Source organism: Mustela putorius, unplaced genomic scaffold (assembly GCF_011764305.1).
Source record: "Mustela putorius furo isolate JIRA1106 unplaced genomic scaffold, ASM1176430v1.1 tig00003909_pilon_pilon_pilon, whole genome shotgun sequence".
Lineage (NCBI taxonomy): Eukaryota > Metazoa > Chordata > Mammalia > Carnivora > Mustelidae > Mustela > Mustela putorius.
Genome location: NW_025422057.1, coordinates 30,710,846 through 30,733,863, shown reverse-complemented (window position 1 = coordinate 30,733,863; position 23,018 = coordinate 30,710,846). Strand labels below are relative to the sequence as shown.

The 23,018-nt window shown below is 55.6% G+C and overlaps 1 protein-coding gene across 1 annotated transcript in view; it reads right to left on the bottom strand.

Annotated features, from left to right (window-relative positions):
• SLIT1 (slit guidance ligand 1) overlaps window positions 1-23,018 on the bottom strand; it is a 167,665-nt gene that overhangs the window by 36,073 nt on the left and 108,574 nt on the right. The window contains exons 5-19 of the mRNA XM_004749578.3: window positions 17,641-17,712; window positions 16,455-16,526; window positions 15,791-15,862; window positions 15,134-15,297; window positions 13,816-13,963; window positions 13,303-13,374; window positions 12,676-12,747; window positions 10,481-10,552; window positions 9,587-9,730; window positions 4,923-5,086; window positions 4,166-4,189; window positions 3,881-4,025; window positions 3,180-3,254; window positions 2,852-2,995; window positions 83-226 (exon numbers count right to left, since the gene is read on the bottom strand). Of these exons, the coding sequence (XP_004749635.1) occupies window positions 83-226; window positions 2,852-2,995; window positions 3,180-3,254; window positions 3,881-4,025; window positions 4,166-4,189; window positions 4,923-5,086; window positions 9,587-9,730; window positions 10,481-10,552; window positions 12,676-12,747; window positions 13,303-13,374; window positions 13,816-13,963; window positions 15,134-15,297; window positions 15,791-15,862; window positions 16,455-16,526; window positions 17,641-17,712 (1,584 nt within the window). The remainder of the gene's footprint in view (window positions 1-82; window positions 227-2,851; window positions 2,996-3,179; window positions 3,255-3,880; window positions 4,026-4,165; window positions 4,190-4,922; window positions 5,087-9,586; window positions 9,731-10,480; window positions 10,553-12,675; window positions 12,748-13,302; window positions 13,375-13,815; window positions 13,964-15,133; window positions 15,298-15,790; window positions 15,863-16,454; window positions 16,527-17,640; window positions 17,713-23,018) is intronic.

Genomic DNA, 23,018 nt, shown 5'->3' with positions numbered 1-23,018 from the left:
CAGGAGGGCGGGTGGCCGCCAGGGAGCGGACGCTGCTGCCAGAGCCCCAGGCCCGCCCGCCCTCCCTCCCTGCCGGACTTACAGCGTGGAGAGGGCTTGGAGGGTGTCGAAGGCCCCGGGCGAGATGGTGGCGATCTGGTTGTCATAGAGCGAGAGGAGGCGGACGTTGCGCAGGCCCGTGAAGCTGTCATTGTGGATGCAGCTGATGCGGTTGTTCCTCAGCATCCTGGGGGGTGGGAAGGGGGCAGCCCCCACTGTGCCCTGCCGCCATCGAGCCGCCCGCACTGTGCCCCCCCACCAAGCCCCCCCCCCACAAAGTCTCCTCTCAAGGCAGTGAGCCCAGATGGAGGACTGCAGCACCAGGACCCCCTGCACCTGTGCTCCCCTCCGGACCCTCCCCCCCAGATGCTCCCCTGTCCATCCTGTCACCGCCTTCACTCCCTGGGTGCCCAAGGCACCCCCAGGCCAGCTCCACATTCACCTCCAGGGACACTTGCTTAAAACCTACACCTGGTTGTGTTCCTGTCCAGCCTGAAGCCCCAGGGGTGCCCTGACTGCCCAAAGAATAACGTCTCCTCTCTTTACTGTGACCTGGGGGAGCCCGTCTGACACAGCCTTGGACAAGCATCTGCCCACTTCCATAGAGAACGACACACCTGCACTCGTCTGGCCTGCGGGCGTGCCATCCAGGCCTGCATCACCATGCCCCTCCCTGGCTACGGTTTCCTTCTAGAATGACTCCTTTCCTCACGTATGTCTGTGAAAGTCCCTGTTCACCCTCAAAAACCTGGTTCAATCCCCCACCCCCACAAACAAAACCAAGCTTGACCCAGGACAGGTAACTTACAAAAGAAATTAAAATGGCTTATGAAGGTTGATAAAAAATGTTTAAACTTACAAGTCATTAAGAACACATAAGCACATTGAGTCTTTGCCTGACAAATAGCAAAATAAAAAAATATATAATAATAATGCCCAGGGTCATTGTGGGGGAACGGGCACTTTGACTCTTGGGCTGGCAGGAGAGTGACTCGGGGCCTCCCTGGAAGTGACAGGTACCAAAGACCCTGAAAGGGCCCTTCATGCTTTCTTCCAGCCAGGCTTCTTCTAGGAATTTATCAAAAGGGAAGAATCCTGGGGCGTCTGGGTGGCTCAGTGGGTTAAAGCCTCTGCCTTTGGCTCAGGTCATGATCCCAGGGTCCTGGGATCGAGCCCTGCATCAGGCTCTCTGAAAAGCAGGGAGCCTGCTTCCCTTCCTCTCTCTCTGCCTGCCTTTCTGCCTACTTGTGATCTTCTCTGTCAAATAAATAAATTAAAAAAAAAAAAAAGGGAAGAATCTTGGAGGGGCACAGAATTTCGTGATAAAGATATCAATCACAATATTGCTTATAACAAAAATTAAAATAGCCCAAATTTCCAATAATTACATAATATATAGTCCTTTAAAATAATGTTGTCAAGGAAATTTTAATGATACGTACAGGTGCTCGTGTTGTGTTTAAGGACAAAGCAGGTCACTGAATAAAATGGATTCTAGGGTTCTGTTCAGAAATAGCTACATGGAAGCATCCCGTGTGCGGTGTACGGGTGTGTATGAATGCCATCGTACATAGGGGTGCTTGAGACCGGAAAGGTGGTAGCGGTCATTTGTGTGTGGTGGCGGGGTTCTGGCCTTTCTCCCGTGCCTGCACTGTGGCTCCTGTGTGCTGCTCTGCCCCAGCTCTGCCCCAGCACCCCTCTGCCCCTCTCCTCCGTTCCCCTCCAAGCCTCCCTCACGGGGACCCCGAGCACTGAAGAGCCCACAACACCCTCATTCAAGGACGACCTGGCCAGGGTGAGGACAAGCGGGGCAGCCCTGGAAGCATAGCCTGGGAAAGCAGCCCCACCCGATTCACACGTGACGAAAGCAAGTGGTGAAACACAACACAAAAGGAATCCCCATTTTGTAAAACAAGCCAACAGGAAAACACAGAAAGCCACAGGAAATCCCTCCATGTATTCATTTCCTTTACATGAATCCCATGGTATGTGCTCGGGAAACAGATCGCTAGCCCTACAGCCGGGCCGGGGGGGATGGAAACCCAGCCAGGCGGCGTCAGGAGATGTGCTGCCCAGCGTGGTAGCCATTAGCCGCATGGAACTGTTGATGATTAAGATGAAATAAAATTCAGAATTTTGTATCTTAGTGGCGCTAGCCACACGTCAGGAACTCCAGAGCTACCCGTGGCTACTGACTAGATAGTGTGGACGTGGGACACTTCAGTCAACATAGGAAACCCGACCGGACAGCACAGTCTGCTGCACACTCGGAAGGTCTACATGGTCAACAGAAGGGCTGGCGCTGTCTGGGTGGAGAGAGGGTGCTCCCTGAGGGAGGGATGACCCCAGGATCCTACTGAGTCCTAATGTCTGGTCAGCTCTGGCCAGGCTCTGGGTCACAGGAGCCTAGAATTTCAGAGACGATGGGCCCTCCCTGCTCCTCCATCTGTGCTGGCTGAGTCACCTCAGCCATGTGCCCCTTGGGGCCACCCAGCCCTCTCACCTCCATCCCTGCTGTCCGCTCCTGAACGAACACACAGGGGAGCTCTTGCAGCCTAATTGGAGGGCAGCTAGAGGGGAACCCCCAGTGGGGCCCACCGCCGCTCACCCCTTCACCGGGCATCGACCCTCCCCCCCCAGGTGACATCTGATCACCGGCCCCACCGCAGGCAGGGTCCCCAGCTGTCCCTCGGCCGCTGCAAGCTGGGGTTAGGGGAAGAGGGAGTCTCTCATCCTCTCCGCGCAGACGCCCACACTCTGGCTTTGGTTTGCCTGGAGCAGACCGGCCCTGCTCCCTGGACTGCACACTCACAGGGTCCTCAGGCCATCCAGACCTCGGAACATGCCGCTCCGGATGGACTCCAGCTGGTTGGCGGTCAGGTGCAGCTCGCTCACAGAGGCTGCGCCCTCGAAGGCCCCATCTTCGATTTCCGACACCTTGTTGTTGCTCAGATTGCTGGATGGGAGGCAGCAGTGCAATGATGGAGCTGGGGATCCCCGCCCCCCGGCCCCGCCTTCCAGCACCGGCCCCCTGCGCAGGAGCCCTGCCTCCCCGCTGGGAGCACCCCCACACCCAGTATCCGCCTTCACCCTCCCCAGCCGGAGTCCTCACTGCCATCTCCCGCCAATGGGTAACTCACATCTTCTTCAGATGAGTGAGTTTTTTAAATATCCCGGTGGCCTCCAGGACGGAAATCTCATTGTTGTTTAATCGTCTGTAAGAGGCCATGAAGAGAACTCACACATTCATAAATGACAGACATGAGAGTATCTTCTAAATTGAGACTATTTGGGACTCAGACAGGGTTCCCAGAATTTATGTGGCAAGGCAAACGGATCCTATTTCAAAGGAAGGATGGATGGGCATACTCGGGGAGTATTTTTAACGTTAAAAATGCCATGAAAATGTACCTACACAAATGACAGGCATGTGTAGCTATTCACAGATGTGCACACACACGTGAGCACAAATTTACATTTTTAAAGAAAGAAAACAGCTGAAGGATGGCTTGAGAGCCAACTTGATCTGATGGAATCCTATCCCCCAGAAGAAGGCAAAAGCATGACTGAGAATAGCTCCCCCAGTTCAGGCTGCCCACCTGCCCGACCTGCCCGTGGGCCCAAGATTTCTTTGAGCGTCTGAGGCTGTGATTGGGAGCAGAGGGGCTGTGGGGGGCGGCGGGGGTTGGGGAGCCACTCCCTGCCACACCCGCAGCTGCCACGCTGGGGTCTTCCGCACTCCCCGACAGAGCTGGATCAGAGAGAAACCCAGAGCAGATCCAGGGGGGTTAGTGGGGCTGGGGGCAGGCAGGGGTGGTGTGCAGAGGGCAGGGGGCCTCACAGTTCAGCTGTGGACTGGGGGATGCGCTCGGGGATCTTGGTGAGCTTCAGGCTGGAGCACTCAGCCAGGCTGGCCTCACAGCGGCACTTGTGGGGACAGACGGCATCGCTGTTGCACTCACTGTTCAGCTGGTAGTCCTCCGTGCCTGCAGGGACAGGGCAGGGGCTGGGGGCTGAGCAGCCCGGGGCAGGGCCCTCCCGCCCCCCCCCCCCACAGCCTGCTGCCCCTGCCCACCCACTGTCATCGGCCCCCCCTGACTGGCCTCAGTCCCCCCCACTCTCCTACCTGGAATGAAGTACTGCTCTTTGGCTGGCGACAGAAGCAGAAACACCATGAAGCTGCCATCCTCTAGGACTTGCAGAAGAGCCCAGGCTCCAAACCCACTGTCCAGGTGAGGGCACCCCAGGAACAACACTGGGGTCCCAAATCTGGGCTCCAGAGCCCACCTGCCCAGCCCCCAGCTGGAGAAGAGCACGGATGCTCCCTGGCTGGGCTGAGGCTGGGGACAGTATCTGCCCCAGCTGAACCTCTCAGGGAGCACCAAAAACACAAGAACGCTCATGGTCAGTGGCCCAAGACAAGGATGGGGCTGCGAGGCACCACGTCCCTGACCAGGATCCAGGCTCAGAAGCTGACCCACACTGCCCCCAGCCAGTTTCTGCTGCCCCCAGAGCCTGGAGGAGGCAGTTCTCTCACCGAGGAGAGGTCCCAGGCTTCCTGAGTCTGAAAGCAGTACACGAAAGCAGATTGAGCTGGGAGCAGAGGAACCCGGGTCCTTGACTGGGCAGGCCTCCCTCAGGGACCTTCGGCCAGCCCTGGTCTTCCCTAAGCCTCCGTGCAAGATGGGGTGGGGCTGGCTGACCACTCAGGTCTGGGGCTACGATTTGGGACCCTCTAGTGAGGGTCTGGAGTGGCCAAGGACACACCGTTGGGGCCATTCAGAAATCATCACGGGTCCCTAAGCAGACTGAAGACAGGCCGGCCGGTGGAGAGACTGGGCGGGGGGGGGGGGGGGAGGGGCGCAGGGTGGACGGACGTCTACCTGAGCAGCGGAACTTCTTGCTCTTGATCTGCCCGATGCGCTTGTTGGCGAGGCGCCGGGGGCTGGCGCAGCGGGCTCCGCTCGTCTCGATGGGGTTGGTGCGCAGGAAGTCCGCCAGCCACTTGAGGTTACAGTCACAGATGAAAGGGTTCTGCGCCAGGTGCCTGTCCCGGGGGTGGGGGGCAGAGCGGGGATCAGAGACAGGGCGGCAAACCGTGCTGACCTCGGCCTGGAGGTCGCTGCTCGCTGGTGGCTTGAAACGCATGGCCTTGGGCCACCGCCTGGATTTGCCCACCAACAACGGAGAAGCCTTGCCAGAACCTGGCAGCGGGGAAGGCTCTCCACAGGCTCTGGAGCTTCCCGCTGTCCCTGCTGAACCCCCCGCAAGCCTCACTCTGTCCTCTGTCCCTCTACCCACCTGCACCCACCCCCCAGCACACTTCACGGACACGAGCGGAGGCAAGAGTGACCTGGGGACTGGCCGGACCACGCCAGCCTTCTACGGGTGAGGGGACAGAACGGGTATTAGAGTCCAGGACTGTCGGTGCCCAGAGGCCTTTGTCGTGGGTCGTCCTCTCCCGGCAGCCTTGGGCAACAGCAGCTTCTCTCCATAGCCTTTGTCAGGAAGGGAATGGGGCCCCAAAACATGGCTGAACAGCTACTTATTGGGCAACCACTCATATTCTCCTGCCAGGCTGCCTGTGCGACCAGCAGGATAAATGTGGGAGGGGACAGCCAGCAGGCGATGCTGACTGTAGGAACCCGGGGTGCTCTCAGCGACCACATGGGTGGTTTTCCCATTCGTGGGCCCTCCCCCCCGCAATAAGGCTCAGACCAACCACATCTGAACCGCCAGCAGCCCGCTTGCCGGCTTGTGTCGTGGCCATCACAGCCCTGGGCAGGCCCTGCTTTCTAAACAGACACAGGAAAGAATATTCTAGCACCTGTACCTGAGAGCCAACATTTCTGCGTGCAAGTACAGAGACAGAGCAGGGGCCAGCTCGAGGACTCGCCATGGACGGCCGCTCTTCTCCACTGAATGCCGCCAGGGTAGGCCATCTACTTATTGGCCTCAGCTCAGGGCCCTGATGGGGGTCTAGACTGTGCAAACAGAGGCATGAGCTCTGCCCAGGGTCTGCACCAGCTCAGCTCTGACCTGGCCGTGCTTGCTCCTATTTGTCGCCTCCTGGGCTCTGCTTCCTACTTGGGCTACCTGGTCGGAGCCTTCTCTGCCCAGATGTCCCTGCCACTCCCCTGGGCTCGCCCTCACTTTCCTGCCTGAGTCCAGGCTCCTGTCAGCATCGCCAGGTAATCTAGCCCCACCCCCACCCCTTCTGCATCTCACTGGACATTTGTCTCCCCATTTAAACCGTCAGTTTGCACAGAGAAGACACGTTTGCTGACACCCCAAGGCAAAGTCTGTTAATGACTGAAAATACATGAGGATTCGTGCCCTGCTCCGGGATCCGCCCAGCCGCCCAGCCACATGGCTAAGGCCGCACTGCCAGGCCTCTGCCTGAACTAATTGCTTCCCTTTATCACAATCTCAGTAGAGAACTCTGTTTAAAATCAATGCAATTATGTTGTTCAGGCATGTATTAAAATGTTCAGTGGGTGTGGGGTAGAATATATCCTTTCTAAGAACAGGTTATTTGTGTCAAAGCCAATTTATACAAACTTGAACCACCCACAGAGACAAGTGGCTTAGGTATTTGACACAAATTGGAATTTTTAACCATCCTAAAGAGCAGGGAGCTGAGAAGGGAAAATGCTCAGAAAGAAGGAAAAAAATACCTGCCTGGGAAAATAGCATCATGCTAAAGGCACACCCAGAAATGAGCTGCACGTGGGGCCATGCTGTTCCCTCCATGACCATTTGTGAGAGTAGAAGGCAGAAGGGAAGATTGAAATACGCATTAAGACGTCCCAGCTAGAAACCTTCTGGGGCTAGTGCTCAACATCACTAGTTAAATTAGACCCACCATGAGACACCACTTCACACCGATTAGAGTGGCCATAATGAAAAAGACAAGTGATACCAAGGATGGGCAAGGATGCAGAGAAACTGAAATCCTCATAAAACACCGCTGGTAGGGATGTAAAATAGGATTTACCTCCGCTTTGGAAAACTGACAATTTCTTAAAAAGTGAAACATACATTTCCGATGAGACCCAGAAAGGCCAAGAGAAACGAAGACATTTGTCCACATAAGGATTTGTAAGCAAATATTCACAGCAGCGTTGCTCATAATGATCCCAAAGTGCAAATCCAATAGCCATCAACTAGGAAGGATAAACACAATGTGGTCGATCCATTCAGTGGGAAATCACTTGGCCATAAAAAGGAACCAAGCACTGATACCTACTGAGGTGCAAATGGACCTCAAAAATATGAAGTCAGTCACAAAACATGACATATCATGATGATTCCTTTTTTTTTTTTTGAGAGAGAGAGCTAGCATGGGTGGGATAGGGAGGGGCAGACGGAGAGAGAGAATCTTTTTTTTTTTTAAGACCTTATTTATTTATTTATTTGACACAGACAGAGATCACAAGTAGGCAGAGAGGCAGGCAGAGAGGGAGGAAGGAAGCAGGCTCCCTGCTGAGCAGAGAGCCTGATGCAGGGCTCCATCCTAGAACCCTGGGATCGTGACACAAGCCGAAGGCAGAGGTTAAACCCACTGAGCCACCCAGGAGCCTCGAGAGAGAGAATCTTAAGCGGGCTCCACACCCACTGCGGAGCCCAACTTGGGGCTGGATCTCATGACCTTGGGATCGTGACCTGAGCCGAAATCAATCTTCAGATATTCAACTGACTGAGCCACCCATGTGCCCCATGATGACTCCGTTTTTATGAAATGTTCAGTAAAAACAAACTACAGAGAGAGAAATTAGAGTATGGGTTGCCTGGGGGTCAGCAGCAACTCGGGACTGACTGTAAAAGGGACACAAGGGAGTTGGGGGCGGTGAGGGAAACTTTCTAAAATGTGACCGGGGTGATCATGGGACAACTGGAAATCTACAAAAAATCATGGATGCTTAGAACAGGTGGATTTTATGGTATATAAGCTATACCTCATTAAAGCTGTTAAAAAAAAAAAAAAAGAACAACACTTTGAAAAATCTCTTGGAACAAGGAAAACAGCAGCAAAGTCAGGAGTGGGTCCCAGGCACTCGGCCACAGATCTCAGAGAGATCAAGCAGGGTGTGGGTTGTTTAAATCCACTCAGGCCTGACCCCGTGACTCAGTCAGGGCGTTTAACCCTCCAAACCTGTATTTAGAGTATCTGATTATTCCTGGGTCTGTGTTTCCTTTATTCTTCTTCCAAACTGTACTCTGGTTGTTAATACGTAATAGTTGTTTATGAAAGTCCAGTTCTGCTCTCCTGCCTTAACGAGGTCTATTCTGATGGAAAAAGCACAGTCGAGGGCAAAGCTAACTAACTTCTCAGGGATGGTGAAGAGGTACCTGAGACCAAATACCTGCTCTGTGAGTGTTGTGTGACCTAGAGTGAGTCCCATGACTTCCTGCCTCAGTTTCCTCAGCAGTAAAGTTGGGACGACAGACTCTCCGGCCACCGGCCACTGTGAGAGTTCAGGAAGATAACACATGGAGTGAGCCGCAGCCTGGCACTGGGTCAGGGCTCGACAATCAGTAGCGACTGCTGTTGTTCTCAGGGTCCCACTGTTTCTGTCTCGCCTGCAGGAAGACTTCCTGTTCCAAGGTTCTGCCCCAGCTCTGTCCCCACTAGTACCCGCCGGCAGTGGCCAGGATCTCAGGCCTGGTGTCTGGCAGGCAGAAGCGCTCTCTGAGATCCCACCAAAGACAGAAGCCACCTCCAGGAAGGCCATCCATGCAATGTGTTCACTCTGCTTCCACCCACAGAGGGAGACCCTCCGTCCTGGTCCCTATCCCCCCAGGCTCTCCTGTGTGGCGGTCCCCAGCAACGAAATCTCTTTCATGCTTTTCCCTTGGACATCCCGCCAGCTGTATAGAACCTTCCACCTTGCCCGTGTCTCCCTATAACTTCTGATTTCACATATTTGGCAAGATTTCCCTGTTGTGCTCCATCGTCCTCTCCCTGCCATAAGTTAATTAGCAGGAGAGGGGCGGCAGACGGGCGTGTGTGGGCTTTAACAAGTTTGTCTTTGTGGCTCACATCCTTGCTGATGCACAGGGTCCCCAGGGAGTAGGAGCTGTGCCTTTTATTTGACCTGTTTCACACCTGTGCTGCCTCCCCGATGCGGATATTATCTGATGGAGAGCACTATCTGGCAGATAAACAATGGCTGCAACAAAATTTATAATAAATGCCCATTAAGCATGCATTTAAGAAGCACTTATAATGAACTCAGCTCTGTACAAACGTCCCCTTTTGTCTCCTAACAACCCTACGAAGAAAAGAGTATCCTCATTTTATAAATGAGTGAACTGAGGCCCAGAGAAGCTGATTAACTTGACCAGGGTCACACAGCTAGTAAGAGGCACAGTTAGGAGTTGAACTCGGGACTATCCAACCCTAAGTCTGTGCTCTTTCCTGTATAAGAGACCACTCCTGGTGAGCAAAAGGCACAGGGCAAGACAGCTGCCTGTCCCCAGAGTCTGTCCCTTCTCCCTAGGTCTTCCTGCTGGGCCTGAGGGGAGAGGGCAAGAGGGCACTCACAGGGTCTGGATGGCCCGCAGGGAGGTGAAGGTGCCCTTGGCGAGGCTCTGGATCTTGTTGTCATACAGGGAGAGAAGTGACAGGTTCTGCAGATCCTGGAAGGCATCGGGCCGGACACAGTTGATCTTGTTGGCATTCAAGAGCCTGTGGGCAGACCAGGGCCAAGTGGTGGTGGGGGGGAGAGGTGCAGAATCGGCTGCATCAGCTTGCCTCGGGCACCTCCCTGGCACCAAACATGACTGTGTCGAGGAGAAGTGCCCAGGAGCAGGCGCAGGGCGGCTAGCCCTCCAGATGTCCCCTGCATACAGGAAGCTGAGAACTTCAATCAATTGCCCTCTCTGTGCAAGGGACTGTCCTGCCCTCCTGCTCCTCTCCCTTTCAAGGAACTGCTACGAGTGCTCACAAGGTTCTTGGGAAGCAGGGAGCACAATGGTCAAGCCACCTCCCAAAGGCATTTTGGAGGCTCCCCTCCTTTCCAGAGTCTGCTGGGTTGCCAGGCATCTGAGATGGACCATTTGGGTTCTGCTCCTCTGGGATCCTGGGATGGAACCCCTGCCTGAACTCTCGTGCTTCACGGAGCCTGAGCTGGGGTGTCCCCCTGTAGGAGACAATCCTGTCCCCAGGCCTGCTGATCTCTTCGGGAACACAGGCTGCCTCTCAGGAGCCTCTAAGCTCCAGCGTCCTGCGATCAGCTCTGAACCTGACCCCCTTCCCTCCCTGGACTCGCAGAGCCCCGAAGTCCCTCGTGGCACCCCCAGCTCTGCCATCATCCAAGCTCCTCACCTCATTGAGTCCCAAACCCCAAAGAGGCTGGAAAGGCTAGTCTGAGAAGCCAGAGGAATACCAGCCCCCTCCCTGCGCGTCACCCAAGGGCACCAGCGGATGGGTCCTTACAGGAGCTGTAGGGTGTACAGGCCTCCAAACACACCCCGGGGGAGGTCTGTGATCTTGTTCCCATACAGGACCCTGGAGACAAAAGGCAGCAGAAAGAGAGAGTAAGAGGACAGCCACCAGGTGGGCATGACTTTGCAAGGGGCCCCCACATAATGGCACCACCTCGAAACAATTCACAGGGCACAGTGCAGGGGTTTAGGTCGGCTCTAACAAGTGGCCAGCAGGTGGCAGTAAAGTGTGTTAAGATAGGAGCCTCCTTTTGTAGTTTCCGAAAGGTACCCTATGGGTTGAGGCAGCCATGACCCCCACTACTGCTGAGCATTCCCCCAATACCCACTCTCTGTCTCATGCATGGAACCCACAGAAGCCTGCAAAGGAGCCCTTTGGGAAACTTCACAGGAATAATCTGGCCCTGGATATAAAAGGAGACATTCAAAGAGGAGACAATCCCATGGGCAGGATAATGTGCATATTTCCAGAGAATTACAAGAAAAAACCACGAGTGCCAGACATTATACACAGAATGAGCTCTGACATCAAGCAACAGATAACACACCAGAAAAAAACAGGTCAAAGTTTAGCTGTGCAGAGGTCTAGGCAGTGGGGGTGCAAGTGGGTTTCTTCACCTTAGTTCTTTGTGTTAAGCAGGAATTCCGTGTGTGATTAGGAAAAAAGCAAAGGTTCCACAAAGCCATGCAGGCAGGAATGGGTTCAGGCAGAGGGAGAAGTATCAACGGGGCTTGGGGACAGGGTGTACTCCAATTCCAATATTGCAAGCAGCCCCTACAAGCCACCCTGGAAACAACTCAGCCTGTGTAAAAACAGTATGTGCTTCAAGATCCTTTCTGGAGGAGGGCATGGCAGAAGCAAAATCCCCACAATGGGATCCTGGCTGGCCTGGAAGTGGTGTTGGATGGGGGCTCGGTGTGGCTTGAGTAGAAGAAACAAATGGAATAATAGCTTGGGTTTTGCTGGGCAGGGAGCACCAGGAAGCCTCTGAGACAGGATCGGATTTGCATTTGGAAAGATCAGAGTGGAGGGGGCAGGGGCTGAAGCAGGGAGACCAGGTCAGTCTCTGCCAAGGTGGACACTGTCAGTGAGGTCTATTAGCACACAAGTTCCCATATAGTGGGGAGATGTCTTTGTGAGCAACAGGAACCCACTTAAATGGGTCATTGTCATGTTCCAATTTAGGAAGGTGTCATTCACTTCTCAGATGAAGAGCCCTGCATTTTGGCAGGCCACCTCCAAAATCTGATCTCCTCAGCCAATGAGAGAGACCCATCACCAAGCTGTCAGGTACAGTTGTGTAGGTTGTGCACTGCACAACTTAAGGAGTGCCATTCACAATTGGCCCCACCCACTAACTCATGCTCTACTCCAAGAGAAGAGGGTGCACACAGAGGGACTGAGCTGGCAGCCTCCTACAGGCCCCAAGGGGAAGCTCTGTCCTATTTCACTTCCCAGACCCCTAATCTATGCAAGGCATGTGTCCAGTGCTGCCAGGGATAAGCAGAAACACTCACTCCTCAGAGTAACAGAAGGCTCCTCACAATGGGGGCTCACCCAACTACAGGGTGCCCTGAGTGTACTCTGTATAGACAAGTGCTGTGCACCTCAGACAGCGAGGGGCTTGGTGAACCTGGAGGGTGCGAGCAAGGGCACTGGGAAAAGAGATGAAGTAACATTTCCAAGAGAATGTTTGACGCTTCGTGGCATTTTGTAGATTCATGGACAACACCCGCCCCCCAAGTAAACCCTCCAGGGAAGGGAAATGGGGAGAGGTGGAAGAAAATGCTTTTTTCTTGTCTCCCGCCACAACTTGGGAGCACACTTGGGATGAAAGGCACAAGGTGTGGCCGATGTCACAACTGGAGCTGAGAGTGGCAGCCCTTATCGGGAAGCTGAGTAGGGTTTAGGAGCACAGAACCCTGGGCCTCAGTGGGGAGGCAGGGCCAACACGAAGGCTGGGCCATGACAGGTGAGTGCTGCAAAGAATGCTGGGAAAATCCCTTTCCTGGCAGGAGGGCCATCAGAGTTGCCAGGGGCAACAGCTCTGCCTGGATTCCCTCTACCTCTTCCCAGTTGCAGAGTGTCCACCAGTGAGGAGCTGGACACAGCCTCCCCCTCCAGAGGGGCCCTGGCACAGGGGCGGGGGCACCCTGGACCCTGGGAGACTTGGCATGGCTACTCACAGCGAGTTCAGGGAGCGGAGGCCCTGGAAGGCGTCGGGCGCGATCTCTGCAATCTGGTTGTTGCTCAGGTCTCTACAAGGTGAGCAGGAGGGAAGATGGCTGAATCCCTTGGCAGCCACCAAGCCCTGCTTGGCCCCTCCTCCCATGTGCCACAGGAGGGCAGGCATTTCTTTGACATTAGAGAAATAAGAGGCCAGTTCTGCCATCCACCTGAAAAGCCCCTGGCCACTGTTTCCCTGTGCAGGCTGAGGCTCGTGCTCGGGCTGGGCCATCCAGCCTTGGTCTGTTCTTGAGGAAACTTTACCCCGCGCCCCAGCTGTGCCCTACATCTCCTCTCACATCGGCAACTGCTCCTAGGAGTGCCCCGCTGAGATAGGAGGATGACAGTCAGCTCTGATCACCTGCTGGATTCGGGCTCAACAACCCCCCCCACACACACCCCCACACCCCCAACCCCGGCGTGGGCCTCACGCTGACACTGTGAGGAGGTCACGCCGCCACCACCCTCCATGCTCACAGAAGAAGCTGGAGGCGGAGTCAAGACCTGCGCCATGGCCGTGGCCTGCCAGCCCTAGACCCTGCCCCCTGCCCCAGGCTGACTCCCAAGAAGCAGCAGGAGACACTCACATCCTCCGCAGCTTTCTGTAGGGAGAGAAGGCTCCTGGGGGGATGGACTTGATCCCATTCAGCTCCAGTCGGCTGCAGAGCGAGAACACAGAGGAAACCCGGGGTCCTGACTGTCACCTCCCAGACTTACCTGCCCAAACCAGACCCGTTGCCCCTGCTCCCATCCTCCATCTGGAGCAGACAGGTTGGCACGGGCAGAGGAAAGGAGCTGCTATATTTGAGTCCCATGACCCCAGATTTTGTGATCGAAAGGAGCCCACAAATCAGGCTACTACTGAGAAACCGACTCCAGCAGGCTCACCCCGCGGGGCTGGACAAATGGGACCCCAGAGGGACACCCCCTCCCAACTTTCTGGAGCTGCCCAGCTTTGGGTGGAGGGCTCCGGCCAGCCGAGGCCAGTTGTCTCTCCTCCGTGTATAGGGAGGGGCGTCAGGCGAGCTGTTCACTGGGCCACCAGAGCCCAGTCCGGCCCCAGGGCCCACATCCCAGCACCCGCCCTGGCCCATACTCACATTTCTGTCATGGTCTCAGGCAGGTTGGCGGGGATGGCGGTGAGGCCCTTGCCGCGACAGTCCACAATGCCATTGCCGCAGGTGCACATGGCTGGGCAGGAGCCCGAGGAGAGGGTGCAGGAAAGCGATCGGCCTGCCTCCCCTTGGCCTGAGAAAACGGTGGGCGGTGACCTGGGGGCATCCCATGCCCGTGCCTCCACCCCCAGACATGGCGTCATGGGTGGGGACAGGGCAGACAGTGTTTCTCTGCATCCCGATAAACCGGAGGAGATCACTGAGAACGACCATGCAACTCTGCGGGCGCCCCGCACACAGCACGTGCTGGCTGAATGTTTGCCAAGCTTGAATCTGAACCTAACTGTGCTGCCTGAGAGTGTGGTTCACACCTGAGGAAATCCTGGCCCACGCTCTGAAGCTCCAGGTTCTAGTCTGTGTCACCTAACACTCTGGAGCCTCAGTCTCCTCACTGGTCACCAGAGAATGGCAGGGACCCCGTTTATCGTTCTGGGCCACATGCTGTGGGAAGGGTTATACACGCAGTACCTCATTTAACCCATCGTGGCCATTTTACAGCTAAGAAAACTGAGTCCTTGATATTAATTAGTTTGTGGAAAACCACACAACACTGATAGGTGACAAAACCAGGATAAAGCATAGAGGCTGATATAAGTTTTTTAAATTGAAGTATAACACACTTGTTACCATCTTCAGTGTACAGCGGCTGAAGTTCTCAGAGGTGCACCCACCAAACTGTCCCCAGACACAGAACATTTCTATTCCCCAAGAGGGCTCCCTTACACCCCTATTCCAAGGCAGCTGCTATTCTGAGACCTGCCACCAAAGATCTGGCCTGCTGATCTTTGCAGGCCTCACTGCAAAAACTCTGACATTAACCCACGTTGTCGTGCATCTCAGAAGCTTGCCTCTGTCACTGCTGAGCAGTATTCTGTCGTACGGACAGACCGTAATTAGTCTATCTAGTCCCTTGCTGGTGGACATTTGGGTTGTCGCCAACTCTGGGCTAATACGAAAAAAGGCTGTCTTGAACATTCTCAGACATGTTTTTTGCGATGGGAGGTGATGGAAGGGGACAGGAGGTGATGGGCGAGGACAGGAGATGTGGGCAGTCCAGTGCTGGTGGGTAAGGACAGGAGGCAATGAGCAGAAAGTGATGGGCCAAGAGAGGAGGTCATGGGTGGACCGGATGTTAGTGCAGGGTGACGGCGGTCAGGGGAGGGAGCAAGACATGGGGGGTGGGGGGTGGGGAGCAGAAGGCAGGGGTTGGGCCGTGGAGAGTCCCAGCAGGGCTGGCACCCACCTGAGCAGCTGAACTCGCTCTTCTGGACCTCAGCCACATTGAGGCCACGCAGGCTGGCGGGCCCCGAGCACTGTGTGAAGAGCCCGATGGTTGGCCGCTGCCTCAGCCACTGTGAGAGCCAGGCCAGGTGGCAGTCGCAGAACAGGTGATTGGAGTGCAGGCGGCTGTAGGGGGAGAGGGCAGCTCGCAACCCACCCGCCTGGGGCCCCAGCCCCACAGTGGGAACCCCCTGCCAGGGAGTGGGGTGCTACACGTAGCCCCAGCCGCCCGCTCAGGCTCACGAGGGGTCACTGGCAGCAGCAAGATGCTTCCGGCGGCCACTGCCTCCCTCCCAGCTTGTTTGGGGCAGCCGCTGGCCTGAGTGTGACCAGAAATGATTCATCTCCCTGAGCTCACACAGACCCACTGCCCAAAAGCACATAAGTCATTTTTAAACACAAAAACAAGTCACTTGTTTTCGGAGGAAAAATCAAGTAGAAATGACATTCAACATCCATTTTAGGTCACTTCCCTCTCCCTTGGACTCCGACACCCCCCCCCCCCCCCCCCCGAGTGGATGACCCACCGCTGAGAATACAAAGAAGAAGAGGGAGCTCTTTCTCCACCCCCTTCCCGGCCACCCCCAGCCCCGACTCGGCTGCCCAGGGGCTGACTCACAAGGTCCGCAGCTTGGGCATGTGGTTGAAGCTGGACACGGGGATGGTGGTGATGTTGTTGTTGTTCAGGGTCCTGGTTGGGGGGAAACCAGAGTCACCGGGCGTCTGGGCAGTAGGCCAGCCCAGCCCTCAGGCTCTCACACCCAGATCCATGGTCCACCTTCCAGGGGAGCCAGCACTGGGCTGGATCCTGGGGAATCCACCCCAGGAGGAGCGGGAAACACAGAGCTACCCTCTGAGGAAGGCCTGAGCTGGGACAGTGGTGATAAGGCAGCCGGGACAGGGAGAAGGAGGGCGAGGAGGGAGAGGCTGCCTGCCCGCAAGTGCGGGCTTGCACAGAGGCAGGCAGGGAGGCCTTCATACCTCTTGTGTCAGAAAGTCCTGGAAGACACAGACACTGCCCTGGGCTTGGTCGTGAGCAAGGTAAGCCTGGATCTTACACTACAGGCATGACCCTGTAGTGTAAGCAGGTGTCCCCACAACCCTGGGTGCAGAGCCCAGGAGAGAGCAGAGTGTGGCCTCTGCTGTGGGACCGGCACAGCATGGGGGGGGGGAGGGCAGGTTCCCACCCCGTGGGCTGCTCCCAGCCCCAGTCCAGGTGCCCAGCCCCAGCTCCCGCGTTGCCAGGCTCTCCAGCCCCTCCACTCTTCCCTGGTTTCACTTACAGCACCTCCAGCCCCCGCAGGGCCCGGAAGGCCCCTTCCTCAATGCAGCTGATCTGGTTCTTGTCCAGCTGTCTGTGAAGCAAAAGAAAGTTGTGCAGGAAACCATGCTGCCTAGGGCAGGGGCGTCCCCACGTTTTGATCAAGGGCTCCGTTAATTTAAAACAAAGAGCCCTGGCCCCACCCAGTCCTTTGTTCAGGATATAGGCGTAGATCTAAATAGCAAATACTAACAAAAGTTTATATTCTTTCTTATTTCGTTAAAACAATAAATATAGGGGCTCCTGGGTGTCATGATCCCAGGGTCCTGGGATCGAGCCCTGTATGGGGCTCCCTGCTCAGTGGGGAGCCTGCTTCTCCTCTCCCACTCCCCCTGCTTGTGCTTGTGTTCCCTTTATCGCCTCTGTCAAATAAATAAATAAAATCTTTTAAAAAAAAAAAAAACAATAAATATTTAAAAAGCAGGCGCCTGCCCCCCGGCCCATTTTGGAGACCACTGGAAAGTGCTGGCCGCTGGACGAGGAGACAACGTCTCCTAAGGGCAGCGGTAGCCAAGCCGTGGCCACCTGGAATGCCGCTTTTGGAATAAACTGTGACTGGGTCCCTGGGAAAGAAGGCAGTGCTCAGTTGTCTACCAGAGACGTGGGGGCAGGCAGTGACAAGCATGCTGGGCATTTGCTATTCCTGCCGCAGTCAGAGCTCGGGGAGGTGATAAGCGTGCACCGGGATAAATGTGAGTAGTAGGAAGAAACCATCACATTTAAATAGCACTTGAACAAGCCTGGGAGGTAAATATGATCATCCCATTTTACAGAATGATATACTGAAGCTCAGGGAAGTTAACGGACTGGCGGCCACTTCCACAGTACGTACCTGGAAGAGGAACTCACACCCGGCTCTCTCTCAGTCTACTCAAGGGCAAGTGCATGTGGACTGTGCTGTTCAAATGGACCATGAACTTCACCTAAACACCCACAGTTCATGGCACTCCTTTCTACCCAATCCCCAAAGGCGGCCTGTTTCCTTCGACCCCAGACTGTTCCAGAAGACCCTGCTGGCACCAGCCGTCTCAGGGCCCATACCAGCTCCTGAGCTGCCTGGACCGCAGGGCTTGGGGAGAGGCACGGGGACCCTGCGAGGGGCAGCCCTCCAGCCCCGATACCCTTCTCCCTCCCAGGCCTGGACTCACAGATTTTTGAGGTCTGTAGCTCCACGAAAAGCTTTTCTGGGGATGGCCTGGATTGTGTTCTCACTCAGGTCCCTGAGAGGATAAAGCCAGAGGGAGAAAAACACTGGTCAGAAGAGATTTCTCTGGAGTGCCCCCGATGAGTCAGGGAGGCCGGGATGGCCCGATGGTGCTCCCACATCCAGAAGAGTGCTGGGCACCCAAAGGCCTGCTCTGGGAGCATCTGCTGAATGAAGAAAGGAAGGAAGGAAGGAAGGAATGGTGGAACTGGAGAGAGGCGCCCTGCTCAGGAGGGATGTTTGTCCCCCACTACCTCCCCTCTCTGCACAGAGGTGGTTGCAGCTGGAGGGACGAGCCTGGGGCAGCCGTGACTGACTTCGCCAGACCCCAGCCCTGCCCACAGACCCCCCCAGAGGCCAGCTCAGCTCCCAGGGCATCATCCAGCGCTAGGAAGGAGCAGGCACAGGAGGGGTTCCTTGATGAGCTCCTAGCTACCTGACACCTGCGGTAACCCACCCATGACCCACTCTCTGTTTCACTGATAAGGAACGAGGACTTGGGAGGAAGGCACCGCTGGGAACCCGGCCAGTATGTGGCAGAATCAGGTCATGAAGTCCGGCCTGGGTCCCGTGCTCTCAGGCCTGCCGTCTGTCGAACCACCTCCGAGAGTCTGAGCCCACGCTGGAGTCGGCCCCATGCAGCCTCTCCCTCATGCTGGTGGGGGTCACGGGGCTGCCTCCCTGTCCCACAGCCCAGATAGCAGGGGTCACCGAGGACATTAGTCTCCACATTATCAATGCCCTGATGGGAGGGAGGAGGAACCGCAGGGACTGAAAATTCCTGGCCCCTGCAAGCCCAGAGCAGCTTCTGGACACCTCCTCTGGCCCCACGGGAAGACAGGGCCTCAGGCACCTGCCCACTAGCCTCTCCCTTCCCCTCTCAACATCCTTCCTATAGACTTTCACAAAGGCCCTTTTTCAGGGCAGCTTTTGCTTGCCACAGTGGTGGGCTCAGTTGTCACTATGTCCCAAGCGTGTCCCCCAGGCCAGCACTGCCTAGCATGTCACATATGGAAACTCACTTGACTGTGGTACTAACCACGGAGCAAACACTCTTACTTTCCCCTTTTCCGAAGGAGTAAAGGGAGGCGCAGAGAAATCCAAGGGAACACAGCTGGTGAGTGGTGGCTCCAGAACCCGAACCCAGGCAGTGAAGGTCCCAGAGCTAACCCTTTGCACAGCTGCCCCAGGAGCAGGAACTAGAAGTCGGGGAATCGACGCCCTCCCCTATTCTGCAGAGGAGAGCGTTGAGCTCCAAGAAGTGAGGCAATCTGCCCAAGGTTAAAGCAGGATGGGTCCCAGGTGGTTTATAGGACAGCCAACCTCAAATGTGCCCTCAGGGTCCTTGAGCTGGACAGCTGGGGGCTGACCTGACGTGGGATCCAATGCTGGGCAATTCCACAGACCCTCAGCCCCTACTGGGCTAGGCCTACAGGGTTTTGACCATGACCTTCCTTTCAGCCATTCACCCCACAGGCCTTAGGTTTCCCTGCCAGCCCCAAGAACATGGCCTACAGGGCCCCCCGGCACACAGTACCTGGGCTGTGAGGGCACCACCCCACCATCCAGGTCTTCCTGCTGAGAGACTGAAACAGAAGCATGATGTAGCAGAGTGCACAGTCCCTGAACTCAGAAAGGCCATTCTGATCCCAGCCCCCTGGCCTCCTGGCTGTGCATCTGGAGGTCGGGCCCCTTTCCCTCCTGAGCCACAGCATCCTTGTGAGCCAAGTGCAGATAGGAGCCTGGCAAAGACAGTCCCCCAGGTCCCCCAACCCTGTCCTCTCAGGATAGCCTGTGATCTCTCTCCCCTGCAAACCCTAGCCTCTCCCCTTCCCCCAGCCCCTAAGTGGCCCCAGGCACCTATGGTCTGAAGCCTTCATCAGCAGTAGCAGCCTGCGCCCTGTTCTCTCCCTCCTGGAAGGAAAGCATCTCAAGCCTGTGACACAGACACTTCTCTCCTCCAAAACGATATCATTTTCCATTACAGCTCGGGCCCTACTTCACTACAGCTGGCTTTCCCTGTCCCTTAATGCAACAGTCACTTCACACTGGACTCCCACCTCCGGCCAGGTGGCAGTGGGTTTTGGGAGACGCTGGTGCCCACCTTCCTCTCCTTCCCCCACCCAACAGGCGGGTCTTCTGGCTCCTTCCAAGGGGCTGTGATCTCAGCTGTCTGCAAGCATCTCAGGCACCTCTGTTTAGTCTGTCCCTGTTCCCGGAGACACTCTCCACACTCTATCAACAGGCTGCTCCCAGAACTGCCCCCGCACCCCCACCCCACATTACCTGGCCAGCTGCCCCTGGTGTCCCCACCCTGTGCTACCTGCCACCCTGCTGCCAGCACCCCCAGCCAGCACAACCGCTTCCCCCTTTCTCCACAATTCCCAGCAGCTCCTCAGTCTTGAGAGGACAGGAGAGCTCTTGAGCCGTTCCTTATCTGCTAATCCTGTTGTCACCTCTTCCTTGCCTGGAGACAGCACCTTGGTGGCTCTGTCCCCTGCCCAGTTTCCATCATGCAGGTAATTGCTCCAAGGAAGGTACACCCTGTACTGGCCTGGGCCTACTGTCCCCCTGTTTCGTGACCTTGATCTCTCCCTCTTCTTAAGTAGATGTTCGCGCTAGGCAGGGTAGTCTGATGCATAAACTTCTGACTTGGGAGCAAGGGCTGCGCGGGCCACACAGGGAAATGAGAGATCGCTCGCAGGGGCTCGCAGGCACACAGTCACACGGGTTCCCTCCTCACACTCTCTTGAGAAGACAGCCGCTGTGTCAACGACACTCAAGCAGCTCTCTGGAGAAACCCACATGGAGAGAACCAGCAGCCTCCTGCCAATGGCCAGCACTGGCTTCCAGCAATGTCCATCAGTCATCAAGGAAACAGATTACCCAGCCCCAGTCAAGCTTCTGGACTCTGCACTGATGCGCCCCCCCCCAGAATTCAGACCCTGAAATCCTAACGCTCAGTGTGATGGTGTTGGGAAGTGGGGCCTCGGGGAGTGCTTAGGTCCTGGGGTGGAGCCCCCGTGAACAGGATGAACGGCTTCCCCAGAGAGGTCTGAGATGGGAGGGCACAGCAATGAGCCAGGAAGTGGGACCTCCCCAACGCCAGCCTGTAGGCACCACGACCCGGGACTTCCCAATCTCCACGACGGTGAGGAACAAATAGTGCCTGTTTATAAACTACTCAATTTATGGTATTTCTGTTACAGTAACCGGAATTGACTAAGCTACAGCCCCAGTCAACGTCTTACCGGCAACCTTGTCCAAGACCTTCCAGCCACCTACCGAAACTGTGAGACAGTACATGTTTGCTGTTCTTTTCAGCCACTGTGTTTCAAAGTTCAACAGTCAATGACTAACGCAGGACTACTTTGGGGGGATGGTCCAAAAGAGAGGCCTAGATGCGGTGCTGGAGAGCCTGCTCTGACTGCTCTGACAACGGCCCCTGAGAACCTCTGAGGAAGGCAGGGTCACACTCAGACTTGATGTGAATGAGCCCAAGTATGCTCACAATGTGGCCCCATCGCTATGCACTTTGGGCCTCAGTTTTCTTGTCTGTCAAACGCAGACTGAGCCAGAAAATCTCTTCCTCCCCCCACCCCCAACACAATCCCACCACATGCTGACTACCCCAAGCCACGGCAAGCCACACTGCTCCCACACAGCAAGTTTGGTTCCTAGAGCATCTGAGATCCCCGGGAGGGAAGGGGAGCCCATCGCTGACAGCACACTTTCTGAGAAAGGCAGGATAAGAGAAGACAGACACAGCCATCCACTTTCTCCTCCCCACAGGGAGCCAGGGAGAACAAAGCATGGATGGTGAGGGCAAGACAAGGCAGGGAGGGGCAGGGGCCTGGAGACTTCTATAGAGTCAGGACTATGGAGGGCGCACAGGAGGTGGGCAACTCCAGCGGGACAGTCATCTGAGCCCCAGCTGGCCGCTGACGCTCCAGCCAAGCCTGGGAGGGAACTCTGGGCTGGCTACTCACATCCACTATCTTGTTTAATCCCCACCACCACCCTACAAGGAAGGTTTTTTATTTGTATCGATTAGTTTATTGATTTAAGCCAACCTTGTTTCAGAAAGGCTTTAAAGTGGCTTATAGGGATTTACAAAACAGCAAGAAAGCAAGAGTGAAAAGTGGGGCAAAGAGAAGAAAAATCAATGGCAGAGACGAAGAACAAGGCAGGATGTCACCCATGCACATCTGCCAGGTCCGGGGCAGAGCACGGGCTCTGGGCTCTCTGAGAGCTGATGGAACAGGGGGTGGGGACTCCTCCCTTAGCAGTGTCCCCAGTATACGTATAAATTCAGTTTCTTAGGAGGAGAGCTGCTCAGGGTACTAAGATGAGACAAGAATTCTCCAGGAATCCTTATAAAAAATGACAGTATGGCCTAATCAATGATACTAGACCCTTATAATAAATGGGTTTCAAGTGTCTGGTTCTTATATTAGTATTGCATCAAAGTACAATTCAGGAAATGCAATTCTATAAGGACTCACACAGGGAGCTAAGTAGGGAAGGAAGGGGCAGAATAGTCCGTGCGAAGGCAGGAGGCCTAATCGAGGCTGGCACCACCCAGGAGTGGGGAGGTTTGCCTAGAGTAGAAAGTGCCAGCAACAGGCCAGAGAAGGGGACAGCTTCCAGCAGAGAGGTATTTGATCCAATGGCCTTTTAGACACTGCTCAGGAGCCCCAGAGCTTACGGAGGAAACATGCTGCCCCCAGGGCAGGTAGGAGAGGTGACACCAAGAGCCCATCCAGGAGGTGAGGGTGCAGGTGCAGGTGCAGGGGTGGGTGCAGAGGGGCCCAGGGCCAGCCCCCAGGAGCAAGCCCCTCCCACAAGAAAGAAAGGGAACTTAAGGGAACTTGGGACCCCGGAAGAAGCCAGCCTCTAGACCTGAGGAAAGGGTGGGCCTTAAAAGCCTGGGGGAAAGGCAGTATGCCTGAGGCACAGGAGGTGCTGGAAAGAGCCAGAACTCTGGGAGGAGTGGATCTGGGTTCCAAGCCCACTGGTGCCACTAATCACCTGGGCCCCTGGAAGGTAGGTGCTGAGTCCTTAAGTGTCTCTACTTATAAAACGGAGATAAAAACATCACATGGTGGTGGGGGCGCCTGGGTGGCTCAGTGGGTTAAAGCCTCTGTCTTTGGCTCAGGTCATGATCCCAGGGTCCTGGGATGGAGCCCGGCATCAGGCTCTCTGCTCAGTGGGGAGCCTGTTTCCCCTCTCTCTCTGCCTGGCTCTCTGCCTACTTGTGGTCTCTGTCAAATAAAAAATTTTTTAAATCTTTAAAAAAATACAACCAAAAAAAACCAAAAA